Source organism: Podarcis liolepis (genome assembly GCF_965112155.1).
Source record: "Podarcis liolepis genome assembly, chromosome: 8".
Classification (NCBI taxonomy): domain Eukaryota; kingdom Metazoa; phylum Chordata; class Lepidosauria; order Squamata; family Lacertidae; genus Podarcis; species Podarcis liolepis.
The window spans coordinates 41,301,877-41,315,728 of NC_139560.1; the positions used below are offsets into that span (position 1 = coordinate 41,301,877).

Sequence of the window (13,852 nt, forward strand, 5' to 3'; positions counted from 1 at the left end):
TGTTCAAAATAGGGGTGTTTGTACATGGCATGCAGAAACCATCATTAAAATTTCACATCTCTGCATAGATGCTACAAAGCTACTTTCTGAACATTTGCATTATTATATAATTTCTCCACTTCTAACCTAAGAGCACAGAATTGGCACTAAAATTTCTATTCACAATTGTGCCCGTTCATATATAAACAAAACAGTGCATCAAACATTTAAAATTCACATTTATATTTGTATTCTGAGCCCTTGGCCCAATTTAAAGTGAGTTTACAGCTGCAATATCCATGTCACAGTAATTCACAAGTGATAAAATTTGCTCCTGACATCACTTGTAAAAATGTCCTCTGTGGACTAACTGGCTTTAATTAAGTATGTGAAAAATCAAGATAGGTATGGTTCCTGCATGCAGTTTTTTATGCTTGTTCCTGGACCTCCAAAATTGCATACACGTGACTAAGAACATAAACTTAGCCCTGTTGGATGAAACCAACAGGTCCATCTAGTCAACATGTTTTAACCAACAGCGGCCAATCAGGTACTTTTGGGAAGCCCACAAGTAGGGGATGAAGAACAGGTAGTTTCACCATACAAAAAGAGGCAACACCAGAATATTTATGTGGAAGTTATTTGAGACCATGTTATTCGAGCATGACTGCAGAATGTATGAATCAGTGCTATACACTAGAATTCCACGGGAAAAATATTTATGGGAAGTAAAGTGAAAGAGCAACATAGACTATTAGATTTCAATACACTGGATAGTAAATTATTGTCAAAGAGTACAGATCCTCTAAAATATAATGTCCACAGTGAACAAAGAGCAAGAGATATTGTGGTGTACAGTGAACTCAAGTGATATTAAATACATTGATTTTATACAGGCATTTCACACTTACTGCAGGACTTTCTTCACTACTGTAACATAAAAGATGCTGCTGCTGCTGCTATTTTACTATATTGTTTTGTTACCTTCTTAGTAAGTCAGGGTCACAAACAACAGAATGTATGTAATAACATTCAAGAAACACCCAGGACTGCTCAGATAAAAAGCAGGTTTTATAGATTTCCAGGTTTCATGTTAAAATAATTCTGCACAACTAACCATCTACTTAAAAGTTGACATTATATTTCAATGTCAGTGGCAAGCTGCAGTTTCTATGTGATATATTTCAGCAGGGAAACAGCACCAGATGAAAAGGTTAAATCCTATCCCCATGCTGTCAATCTGGACCAGAGCCATTGCAGTTGCTTTTATAAAGAAAAATGTATGGGGAATCCCAAGCACAGGACTCGAACACACCATTAAAACAACTTCTATTTTAACCCTCTGTAGTCCTTAGTGGGTCCACTGGCTATTAGGGACACTGAGAGGCATCACTTACAGCTGTGCTGATTGTACATAATTTAACATTGCCCACTCTGTAACTGGTTTGCCAAGCCAACCTCAACTATATGCGGGAAGCTGCATCCCTGTGTGAATTCTTGTGCCTTTGTAAGGATTATGTAGCTTCTTTTTGAGCTGTGTTTTGGAGGAAAGGCACTAAAATTAAACTAGACAGGTCAGCAGGCCTAAGGGTTAAACTGGGGCAAGCGCATGTTATTCATTTAAATACTTGCCCTGTGCAAAATGCAAGATAAAAGGACGGTTTAAGCTCAGCATGAGATGCATTTGAAGTCTCATTAAAACCACAGTATTCCTTTGTCTAAAAAACAACCCCCGTTAGTACTTCTGAAGAATGACTAATATATTAATGTACTGATTTTAATGTACTAGCTACAGAACTACATCAGTTAGTAGTTTAGTGCTCTTCTTATACTGACCGTAAATTGTTGTGAAGCTGATTTACATACAGCTTTATAAGAGAGTGCTCATCAGCCACAGGACTGGCTACATTTATACCCTCATGTAACCTGAATGATTCAAACAATGAAATCTCATTAACAGTCTGTGCAAACAGAAATACATGGGGATACGTTTGGTGGGGAAAGCATTTAGTTTACAGCCATAGTGGATAGGATACTGACATAAATGAATGAATGAATGAATGAATGAAGGTTTCAAATTAATAAGGACTGGAAGCAAAACACACACACACAAAAACACCCCACCACGATTGGATCAGACTGCACATTAATTCACTGAGATGTCATTCGGAGAGGGAAACATAAGGTTCAAAGAAAATGTAGACAAGTGACCTCTGGGATCCATCACAGAATAGGACAACAGTTGACATGGATAAGAAAACTTGGCTGGCAATAAAGGAGATTGAACATCAGTATTCAGGTAATAAGCCTCCTTGCACCTAGGAAGTTGTTATTTCATCCATGCCCAATTCATAGTACCTGAGCAACCAACCTTTGCATACAAACATCGAGAAACAGCTTACCAGGTGAGGCAAAGCTGCTATGCTGGATTCCTGGCCAAGTGGGTTGCTGTTGCTTATTCGGATGGAGTGGCGAGTGGGAGGGAGGTTGGCACAGGGCAAACACTCAGGCAGAGCTAATCCAGTGCTCCTGCCAGTGCATTGGGCCAACCTCCTTGTCACTGTTCCTCTCCCGGGAAGCAATAGTGGCCAACCTACTGGGAAGCTAGCACAGAGGCTCAATCCTGCCCAGCAAGCCATTTCAGCAAACATCCTGGAATCTCCCTTACTTTACTTAAATACACAAAGGATGGCAAACATGTTGCCCTGCTATCAGGGAGGCAAGCCAGGTGGATCATATTAGGTAGGCAGCACTGGATTTAGGGCAGTGCAAGTGCTTCACCCACACAGGGCACTGAGCTGAGGGGGCACAAAATTAATAATAATAATAATAATAATAATAATAATAATACCATATTGATCCATTAAAAAGCAACTGTGCCCAAATGAATTATTGTGAAAATAAGACATATTTAGGGGACGTGCCCAATTTTGTTCTTGCCGAGGGCATTATATTATCAAAGTCTGCCCCTGGGGTGGGGCAGAGCAATGCTTTGTAAGACATAGAGACATCTAACCTGCAGCTTAATAAATGCAGAGTAGATTCAACAGGAGCAGAAGGTCTGAAGGAGGTAAAGTGAGGAGAGATGGTCAGAGAAATTGAGACACAGCCAGAAAGGAGTAGAAGTGAAGCAGTGCAGCAAAAGAAAAAAAACACTGGTAAGAGGGAAAGGCTAGAGGCAAAGAAGTGGATGCAATTAAAAACAGTAGGAGGATAGTGAGAGATTGAAAAGTTAGAATAGAGACTGAGAAAAGAAGCAAGAGCAGCAAGGAGGGAGCGAAGAGTGAAAAAGACAGTGAAGTGGAAGGGACTGAGCAAGCCCTGCTCCAAAAGAGCAATTGACAGGTTAGAGGGGCAATAAAAGGAATTGCGAAGGGTGACTTAAACCATCTTAGTGGCAAGCTATCAAGAAACACAAAATAAGTGGGCGTTTGCCAGGATTCAGGTTACATAGAATCCTTAAATCATTGTGTGTGTTTTTTCATATCAGAACAACTTGGCAGCAGGTCCTCATCTGTTTCTTGGTATTTAAGTGCCTACAGTCTGCTTCTAAGGATACTTTCAGATGTATCCTGTGGAAGCTTCAACCCTCTGGATTACACCGATTATGGATTGCATCCCAACCCGTTCCATACTGTGGCCATGCCTCTCAAACCAGTCCTACTGCTAATCTCTATGGTCACAGTTGACTTGGATTGATTAGAGGTGAACGGATCATTCTCTCTCTGGTCCATGTAATTTTTGCATGGGTTCACCTGTAGATGCATTGCAGCCCATTAATCTGCGATTTTAAAAAATAATAATAAAAGAAATCTGCATGCATGCACATAAAAATCACATTTAAATATGTATTTTAAAATGTATTTCCTCTTAAAATATGCATTTTAAAACATACTTGATTGTTTGTTTGTCAAGACCTGCTAAATGCAATGGGTAGCTATATTTTCATCTGCACATTAGTCCAGGAAGTGTGGATCAGGTCAGTTCATATCTAAATTTGCAAAGACTGAGTTCCCCAAACATCCCTAATTCTGCGTCACTAGAACAAAACAATTAAAGAAGCAAAAAAGCACCTAAACGAGCAACTCTATGGATCAAACTCAATGCTTCAATTTCAACAAACAATGCTATGTTAGAGAATGAATAGCAAGCTCAATGACTCATCTTTCCTCATCTTGTATACTCATCTTCAGAGCAACTTCTTGGTTTGTTATATCATAATTTCCCTGTGATTTCCAAGCCAGGAGACTGGTTTAAGTGTTCCCTACAAACCAGGATTGCAAACTAGGATCCAACTATGGTTTACAATTCTGGTTTGCATAGAATACTTAAATCGCTGTTTCTTAGTTTGTATGTCACAGAAAACTGGCTTAATAACCAAGGGAGGATTGTGAGAGGAGGAGAAAGGAGAAAAAAAGGAGTTATTGAGGTTGTTGCTCATTCTTCCTCCAACAAATCAGTGATTTAGATGGAGATGTTATGTCCCTGTATTCATGTGTATCTCTGAACCCTGGGCATGGTTTGAAAGCATAGGATATAGCGAACCTGATGAAACAAAGCAGATTTGGAAGAATAGTGGAGATATTAATGTAACAAATAAGTTTAGTTTCTCAGTTTAAAACAATGAAGATATTGAGCATTTTATGCCTGTTTTCCATTATTGCTTTCATGAGGTTTGAGAAGAAGTTATACAATAAAACAGGTATTTGAGAACTCTTATTTGAAAACATATCAGGAAGAAGACTCACCTTCTGTTTGTGAAAGGGCTTCCTGAGGGAACAGAGTGGGAGAACAATGTGTCATTCATGCTGGTGACTGGTCTGGGAGGCCTTGACAAAAAAACACACCACACAGTTAAGTATATTGTTTATCATGAGCATCAAATACAGAAGCTCAACACCCACAAACACATTTAGTCAATAAGAAGCTGGAATATTCTATTTTTGTACTCTAAATCTATATTTTAAAAAATAAAAGCTACAATCCTGAACACACTGGGAGTGATCCCCATTGAACTGGGACTTACTTCTGAGTAAACATTAACTTTTACATGGAGTAACAGATCTGAGTGTTAGAAAAATATTAATTTTTTTAGATTCTGAAGTATTCTGTGTGCAATTTGCTTGCTCTATCCTGCTTCAGTAAAATCATTGACTGTGTTGTATTTTTGCAAAGCTAATGGAAGCAGTTCATAAAGGAGAATTGATGTAGAATTGTTTCAACAGCCTTCAAACTGTACTGTTTGACTTCTTGTTGGTTTAATATTCTAAGTTTCTTTTTCAAAGAAGAAGCACAAAGTCCCTTTTTTGAGAGCCCTCTCTGACTCAAATGTCTCAATTTCCATTTCTAACAACAAAAGATCTCAATTTAGATGGCCACATAGTGGCTGCTTTAAACCTAAATTGTGTGGAAGCTTCTGTGTAGGGAGTCCTTCATATGTGACAGCTGTATGAACTTACATTTTCACAATGCCACAACAAACAGTTCCTTTAGTATGTTTGCCATGGTGTAAACCAGGGGATCCACTTGGTGCAGAATTCACACAAACAACTCCACATTCAGAGTGTAGACACTATTTGAATTTTTAGTCATCACATGTTAACATGAAACATCAGCCCTCCAGAGATTACAAATGGAAAGAACCAAACAGAACCCACTTATTCAATAACACATTTATGATGAAGAGGAGTCAGTTTTTCCTTAAGCCTGAAGATGTTATGTTCAAGTAGCAATGAAGGGGAATTTGAAATATACAGGTATCACGCCAAGTTGACTAAGACACATACAACAGGAGTTTTGCAAAAGATTTATCCTTCATTTGCTGTTTAGAAGGTTCAGATAGGAATTGTACTATGATTCTTACGTTAATAAGGAACTTTAGGTTATTTCATGCTATAAATGTACACAGAAACCTACTTGGACAGCAGACAACAGCCCCTTTCACACAGGGTTATTAGTTCCTTTGCATTCTTTTACTCATACCTTAGAAATTGCTTTAAAATTATCTGTAGGACAATCAGAAGGGTACTGGAGTGTTAGGCCTAAAAAATAGCCCAAAAAGAATAAAGATTTTGCCTGAAGTGACTAGTTTCCAAAAACGGGAACAATACTAAGGTGGGAAGCAACTGCTTATTTTATTTATGTAAATGTATTAATTTTATTTAAAGGAATCCTGTTAGGAGAATAGGATGCTGCCTTGTACTCAGTCAGATCATTTTCATCTAGCTGAGTATTATCTCCACTGATTGGCAGCCACTCTCCAGGGTTTTAGACTGGGGTCTCTCCCATCCTACCAGGAGATGCTGGGTATTGAATCTGGGACGCTCTCCAAATGAGACAGATGCTCTATGGTCCTTCCTGTTAATCACCCTTCTTATGCCACCTCTTGTTGCCAGAACAAGTGGGGAAGCTGCTGTGCTCCAGTGACTACAACACAGGTTGTTTATTGTTCTATACTTGGGCCCTATGATAGAGGACATCTCAGCCCCAAATATTTGCATTTCAGCAATGTAATATCAAATGCCCTGTTGCAGAGAATGCAACCTGCACGCAGAAACAGGTTCCTGTATGCGGTGCCTATGTGCCAAATATGCAAAAGCCAGCTGTGTGAGGAAAGCAGTAAGCTGTCACTGTTGGCTCCTCCTGCCTGTGAATAGCAAATCCCAGCAGGAACTAAGGAATTCTTCTAGTTCTTGAGAGAAATCACCACACTTCTCTCTGTTGGTTGGGGTTGATGGGAGTTGGGGGTCTAGCAACATTTAGAGGGTACCAGGTCGGGGAAGGCTGTCAAAGTGTTTCCCATATAAATTCTCTCTCTCACACTATTCCAGAGAAGGTGCTAAGCCTACAGCTCACTGCTCAGAGTGATGTTGATTCTGTTTTAATAGTGCTTCTGATTGGCTCCAGCAAATCTCACAAGGTCTGTTCTTCACCACCTAGAATACATAGGTACAACCTTGCAAAAACATCTTCAGTGATGTCCTACAATTTATCATCAACTGTTTCCTCATGGTAATGGGCTTGCAGTCCCCAGGCACCTATTCCTCCACCCATACTTGGGTCTTGTATTCTCACAGTAGTAATAAGCAGTTAGGCATGGAAAGAAGGATGCCCAGTCATAATCTGGATCCCTTTTTCCCTGTTCTCTAGTCATGGGATCTTCTAGAGACTTCAGGAGAAAGGTTGATAGTAGAAAAAGAACCCTCCTGAGAAATAAAATTGCATACTCAATAATTCGTATGAGATAGAATCAAAAATGTACTAAGGGGTAATGCTTTACTTACCAGGTATCTCTTTTGCAGCAAAAAAATGAAATAAAAAGAAGCTATTAATTAAGTTGAAAGATTTAATTTTTAGAAAGTGTCAAAGTTAGGGAAATTCTATCTATGCCATAGTTAATACTCATCTTAGAGGTTCAGCCCCTCTTTCCTGACAAGTTGCCCCATGATGGGGTAACAGAATGGGTCATGCATGTAGGGCTACTGAAGTTTATCTCCACAAGATAACAAGTTATTTATTTTGTCAGAATTTCTAGCAAATTCCTATGTCCAGAACACTGAAACTATCTAGAGGCTATATATATTGAAATGAAATTGAAATAGTTTATTGTCACTTGTACAACTTGTATACAGTGAGATTACACGAGCACCCCCCACCCAGCTCTCTTAGTTTTAATTCCCCTCGTTTACTGACGCACACCCACGAAACCCAAAAGTCAGTTGCCCTGTTGTTATCTTTTCATTCAGCAGCCTAACAGCCCACGGAGAGAAGCTGTTCTTTACCCTGTTGGTGTGACTAATCATGCTTCTATATCTTCTGCCCGAGGTAAATATATATATGGCTACCAGTTGTAATATTCACTTTTCTCAAATTCAGCTGGTACAGATTAGAATTTGAAAAATATGTATGCTCTCTGTTAACTGGGTTGAAACAGCTGATTATACCTCCTTCTGCCCTTCCCCCATGTTATATGGCAAGCAGCCTTTCACACAAGTCTGTTGAAAGAGAAGGAAAGACTCCAGCTCAGTGTTCGCAAGTGCTTGTCTGTGCTTGATCTTGAATCCCAGCTATAGGATATGATGCAGTAAATATGAAAATCAAGCTGTTGACATTTAAGATGTTTCTGATGGCTGTCAAGTAAAATATACGTTAAATACTGAATTTTCTCCGATAGCTAATAAGTAATTAACAAAACCTGAGGAACACTTTGTAGAGACTCTGACAGTTTAGTCAGCCAGTGGTTGCATTTGCTTGTTTGTAGGCAATGGCCATTACAACAGACAGGGACAGTGTTTAAATCCCATGTGGGCAACCCATGGCCCACAGGTGGACCTTAGACAAATTCTGTGCAGCCCACACATCCCATTTTCACTATAGGTTGTGGGTACAGTTGCAAAGCACTTGGATGGGAGTGCTCCTCACCTATTCCCAGCACCAATCAGCAGGAGAAGATTTGGGATGGGATTGCTGAGATCCCATTGTGTGCCTCTGACCCTCACGACTCTCCAGCTGCTTAGCGAAGAGAACTTAGTGAGGAGGAATTATGTGCTGGGATCTTCTGATCCCTGCATGGAGAGACGGGGGGAAATGTGTTTGTGTGGGGTGAGGTTTTATATTTCTCTGTGTTTTGGAGGCAAGGGAAGGGGAGGCTAGGCTCCACCCATGTCCTTCACTAGCCCTGTTCAAGTCCTGTATGGGACCATTATTGAACACCCACCATCACATGAAACCCTTAGGGCAGAATCTAGTCTCAATGGAAAACAGCGAGCAGCTGCAGTATCTTGGTGAACATATCAATATCATCATGCAAAATGTTAAATTCAAGATTGCAGTTTACCAAGGGATTTCTTTTTTAAGATAGAAAGGTCATTCTTCTCTCAGGTCATGCCACGAGTGCATTTCACTAATGCTAAATAGGGAGTTAAAACTACTTGGTTGCTTACAGCATTTACTCAATGGAATTTAACAATGTTTGAACCACGTGTTTACTGCTGTGCCCCCACTTACACTGGTGGAGTCACTCATGGTAGTAAATACAATGTTAAAACCAGCGTATAATGAAAGTGCAAATGCAAGCGTAGCTCTACAAAAGATTTCTGTCCTTACTGTAAGTGGCTGCTGCAGGGGGAAGGAAGACTTTCCTTACATGAAGCCTACCATTAAAAGTGACTGTAAATACCCCTTTTGCTGGGATGCTTGCCTAGAGCTTTTTCTCATGATACGGTTTATCTTCCATTACATTTAAGAATAAAAATCAGTCTAGTAAGAATATATTCCTAAGGACTGCATGCAGCTTATCTTTCCCCCTGTGCTAATTTATATCAGCTGTATTGCATACAATGCCCGCTCCACAACTGGTTCATTTTAATTTCTGTATTATTGTATTCAACATTGCTTTCAATCCCCCCCCACCAGAAAAAGTGAAAGTAAAATAGCAAACACTCTCACTGTCAGGAACAGATATTTTCTCTTAGGAAGGAGGTAATGTCCCAGGGCAGGTGTGGGGAAACAATGGCCTTCTAGATGTTGCTGAACCACAATTCCCATCAGCCTCAGCAAGCATGGTCAATTGCCAGAGATGATGGGAGTTGTAGTTCAGCAACCTCTGGGTTCCCTACACCTGTTCTAGGATCAGAAGAGACCAGATTGCTGGTTGTTTTTGAAATCCTTATAAGAACAGTGCTCAATTCCCTTCCACATCCTGGTATATTTTCTTGTACGTGAATAGATTGACTCCAATCCAGCTGAAGCTAATTGTTGAATCCTCTGCACACTTCCAATAAGTGAACAATTCCCACTGAAAATGATGGAAAAAATACTTTCTTACATTGATCTTAATGGGATATGATCTCAACAAACTTTAGTGAACTGCAGCCATTGCCTTCTGTATAAAAATACAGGTAGAAAAGATGTACACAGAAGTCCTTTCTATAGAGTAGCTGATCCTGGATAATTCAAAGAAGAGGATCATGTTTTGCTTCTCTCTCCTCCTCAGATTTTTGCAAGTGGAGATATAGTATAATAAGAGTACAGTGGTGCCCCGGAAGACGAATGCCTCGCAAGACGGAAAACTCTCTAGACGAAAGGGTTTTCCGTTTTTTGAGCTGCTTCGCAAGACGAATTTCCCTATGGGCTTGCTTCGCAAGACGAAAACAAAAACGTCTTGCAAGTTTGTTTCCTTTTTCTTAACACCGTTAATACAGTTGCAACTTGACTTCGAGAAGCAACTCATAGAACGCGGTGTGGTAGCCTTTTTTGAGGTTTTTGAAGACTTTGGTGATTTTTGAAGCTTTTCCAAAACTTCTTTTAAACTTTTAAAACTTTTTTGGGGGGTTTTGGATTTTGGGTTGGGAGTGTTTGGAATTCAAGGACTTGGTGTTGGGGAGGGGTTTGCAAGAATCTGGAAGCTTGTGTGGTTTTTTTCCTGCATTTTTATGATTTTCTGTGACCATTGGGCCACTCTGCTGTTTTTTTTAAAAAAAATCTGGATTTGAATATCTGTGTGGTGGGTGGCTGGGGGAACAGTTGAGGAGGGGGTTCTTCAGCAAGAAGCAAAGAGTGGAAGAGGAACCTTCTTTGAGTTGTCCCCCAGAGTCTTAGAAAATGTACTGTACACTTTGTTGATTTTTAAATGTTTTTCTGTCATGTTTAGAAACTTAATTTATTGTTCCTTCAATTTTTGAAATGCTCTTTACAGTATGTGTGACTTTAAAGAGCACTTAATAAACTCTTGTTGTACCAAATTTGGCTTTGTTTGGACTTTTTTTGACCATAGGAACACATTAATTGGATTTCAATGCATTCCTATGGGATTTCGTGCTTCGCAAGACGAAAAATTCGCTAGACGAAAAAACTCGTGGAACGAATTAATTTCGTCTTGCGAGGCACCACTGTAGTTGTTCAGGGCCTTGCCAAGTAGGAGAGTTAGGTGACCTGCTTCAGGAGGCACTGAGAAAGGTAGGGGGTAGAGGAAGGCATAGCTGCAGAAAGGCATTTTAGTGTTGGCCCCAGCTGGAGAAGTGGGGGTATGGGAAGGAATGAAGGCTCTGCTTCAAACAGAAAGATCTTTCAAGCGGAAAAATACACATATTTGCTGCATATTTATTTGAAGTCCCCATACAGTTATTCTTTTCTTCTTAAACCATGAAGGTACTGGCTAATTTGAGATTTTCACTGAAGGCTGTGTTGTGATCTTGTATTTGTTGATCATTTTTCTCAATATGTATGGATTTACATGTTGCAGAATCCCAGAGAAACCTTAGAAAGGTTTAAGGAGTTTTGTGATAAGGTTAAGAATGTTCATGATGCTAAAATTGATTTTCTTTTCACAGATGAGAAACCAATTTTTCTTTCACAGGATTTTCAGGATTTCCTTGCGAAGCAAGGGATAGAGCACAAGGTTGCTGTTTCAGAGGCTGCATGGAACAAAACTGTTTGTGTAAAAGTGAACAAAGAGTTGCAAAATGGCATGAAGGCACAATTGCTGAGTTCACACTTGCCACATGAGTTTTGGGCTGAATCTTTATCATGTTTTTGTTACACGTGGGTGAGAAAGGTTTCAAAGGGTATGGAATGTTCTCCTTTTGAGAAGCTATTCCAAAGAAAACCTTCTCTTCACAGAGACTTATCCAGCCTGTGAACGTCCTGGGAAATTCTTCTTTCCCACAGATAGGCGCATTATGTGGTGTCAACAAACTGGCTTTCTGCAGCGGTGATGTTTCCATATACTGACAGGCTGTAAGGGCAAGTCTGAAGACCTAACTATACTAACCTGAACTAAATAGCAAAACTCTCATCAATATGATATGGCTCTCAGCTATAAACCATAGTATTACATCAACTATTCACAAAAATGTTTCCTTTTGAGCATAACTGCTTGATTCATTTGGCTTTCATCAATTTTTCAGTAGCTTGCTTCCATTTAACCTGGGTGGGGGAACCTGTGGTCCTCCAAACACTGTGGGCTCACATCACTTCTGATCATTGGCTATGGTTGCTGTGGCTGATGGGAAATAGAATCCATAAACATCTTGAGGGCCACAGGTTCTCCATCCCTGACTTAAGCAGTCAACCTTTTATTTTTGACATCTAAGGAATGGAATAAGTAGAGGGTCTAGCATTTCAAACTAATATTCTTAGCAGGTGCAAATTTAATTTAAAAGGAATTATCAAGTAAGATGCTGTTTTGAAAAGCACTATCGATGATTCTATGATTTGGGAAGGTTAAACAAATAGTGTGCTTCCATTACAGCTTCATCATAATGAGAACAATACACTGTTCAGTCTTCCAATGACAGCTCATTGCTTTAGACTGATCTTAGTTAATAATCATAGCCCAGTATTTAATATCTGCATGAGAGTCTTCATGTCAAAGCAGGCTAAGTGACTTCCAACAGTGCTGCCAACCACAGACAGTCATTATGTAATATAATGTTCCTTGTATTTTCTACAAAACACATGCAACAGTGAATACAGAATGAACAGCCACATGAAGGAAGTTTTGACTGGAGGTAAATGGAACACAGAACATAAAAATAAATCTCTGTGATGGAGATCTGAACCACTTTAAGAACCACAGGAGTGGTAGTAGTTACCGTAAAAAAACCCAAACCCCATTAAGCAAATCACAATTATTATCTGAATATGCTGGGAATTATCCTTGTCAGAATGATCCTATCTAAACAGCTGACTATCTGAATGTTTATATATCCCTGTGCCCACTCAGCTATATGAATGTATAATTTAAAAGTGCTTGTGGGAACATAATTACCTACAAGTCACTCAGATGCTCTAGGGATTCAGAGAAGAAATCACTGGAATATCAGAAGCCCATTTCTTATTGATCTGATTTTGAACTGAGCAGTAAAGGAAGTCCAGAGCTTATAATACATGCTGCTCCTTTAAAGCCAACTAAGCTTTTGAGCAGGCTTTTGAGGCTACAAAGTTATCCTCTCACAACTCTATAGTGGCAGACGCTCCTCTGTGCATGCCTTAAGGCAGGAGTAGTCAATGTGGTTGTCCTTCAGATGTTGTTGAACTACAACTTCCATCAGTCCCAGCAAGCATGACAAATGGTCAAGGATGCTGAAAGTTGTTGTTCAATAACATTTGGAGGGTACCACATTGGCTACCCCTGCTTTAAAGCCATTTCCAAACACCATTTTTTGTAAAGACTGTTTCCAAAGGGAGGTGAAAAATATATATCATAGGAGTTTGGAAAATAGGAGCTGGGAAAATAGACCAGTTGTTATGTACACAGAGATATGAATTGAGATTCTGCATATACATCTGAAGCAAAAGTGATTAGAATGTATATGGCTGCTGTTGGATCTCTAGCTTGCCAGATTCTAACATGCTGAATTACCACGCCAGTCATTTCTCACATAACCACAATCCCAGAAATCATATATCCAGTCCTGCATATGGAGTGCTTCATGTAAATACTTTTATCAAGGTTGTTTTTATTCTGCATTCCTGGATATCACCAGTATCTTCCTCAACTCCAGATACGTACTTCTCCCATCCCTGTGGGCCAACGTTGACAGGTAGGCAGGACTGTCTACCTGTCAAATCATCAGGTCTCCTAACGATAGCAGGTGACTGACACCTGTCCAAGTTCAGAGGACGTTGCTGTAACTGCCGATCAACAGTTATAGGAAGGACCTTTGAAGTCTCCGAGAAAGCATTTTGAATTCAAAGCACTTCCTCTAGTGCTTTACACCCCATGGGGAACTCCTTAGGACAGCCCCAACTATCAGCTGACTGTCAGCTATGCAGGGCTCTCTTGAAGCAGTAACAATCAGCGGCTAGCCAGAGCTTCAAAGTGCCTTGCAAATGGCTTTGCAGACATCATCAATCATCTGATCAGCAGTGC

The 13,852-nt window shown here is 39.8% G+C and overlaps 1 protein-coding gene across 50 annotated transcripts in view; it reads right to left on the minus strand.

The window, feature by feature from the left end:
* Positions 1-13,852, minus strand: part of DTNA (dystrobrevin alpha) — a 194,544-nt gene that overhangs the window by 38,602 nt on the left and 142,090 nt on the right. For 43 of the 50 annotated variants that reach the window (XM_083518317.1, XM_083518281.1, XM_083518303.1 and 40 more), the window contains one exon: positions 4,728-4,808. In XM_083518317.1, coding sequence (XP_083374443.1) covers positions 4,728-4,808 — 81 coding nt within the window. Of the gene's footprint in view, positions 1-1,815; positions 1,906-4,727; positions 4,809-13,852 lie in introns of all 50 variants that reach the window. The other 7 variants (XM_083518292.1, XM_083518270.1, XM_083518315.1 and 4 more) reach the window with 1 other exon arrangement.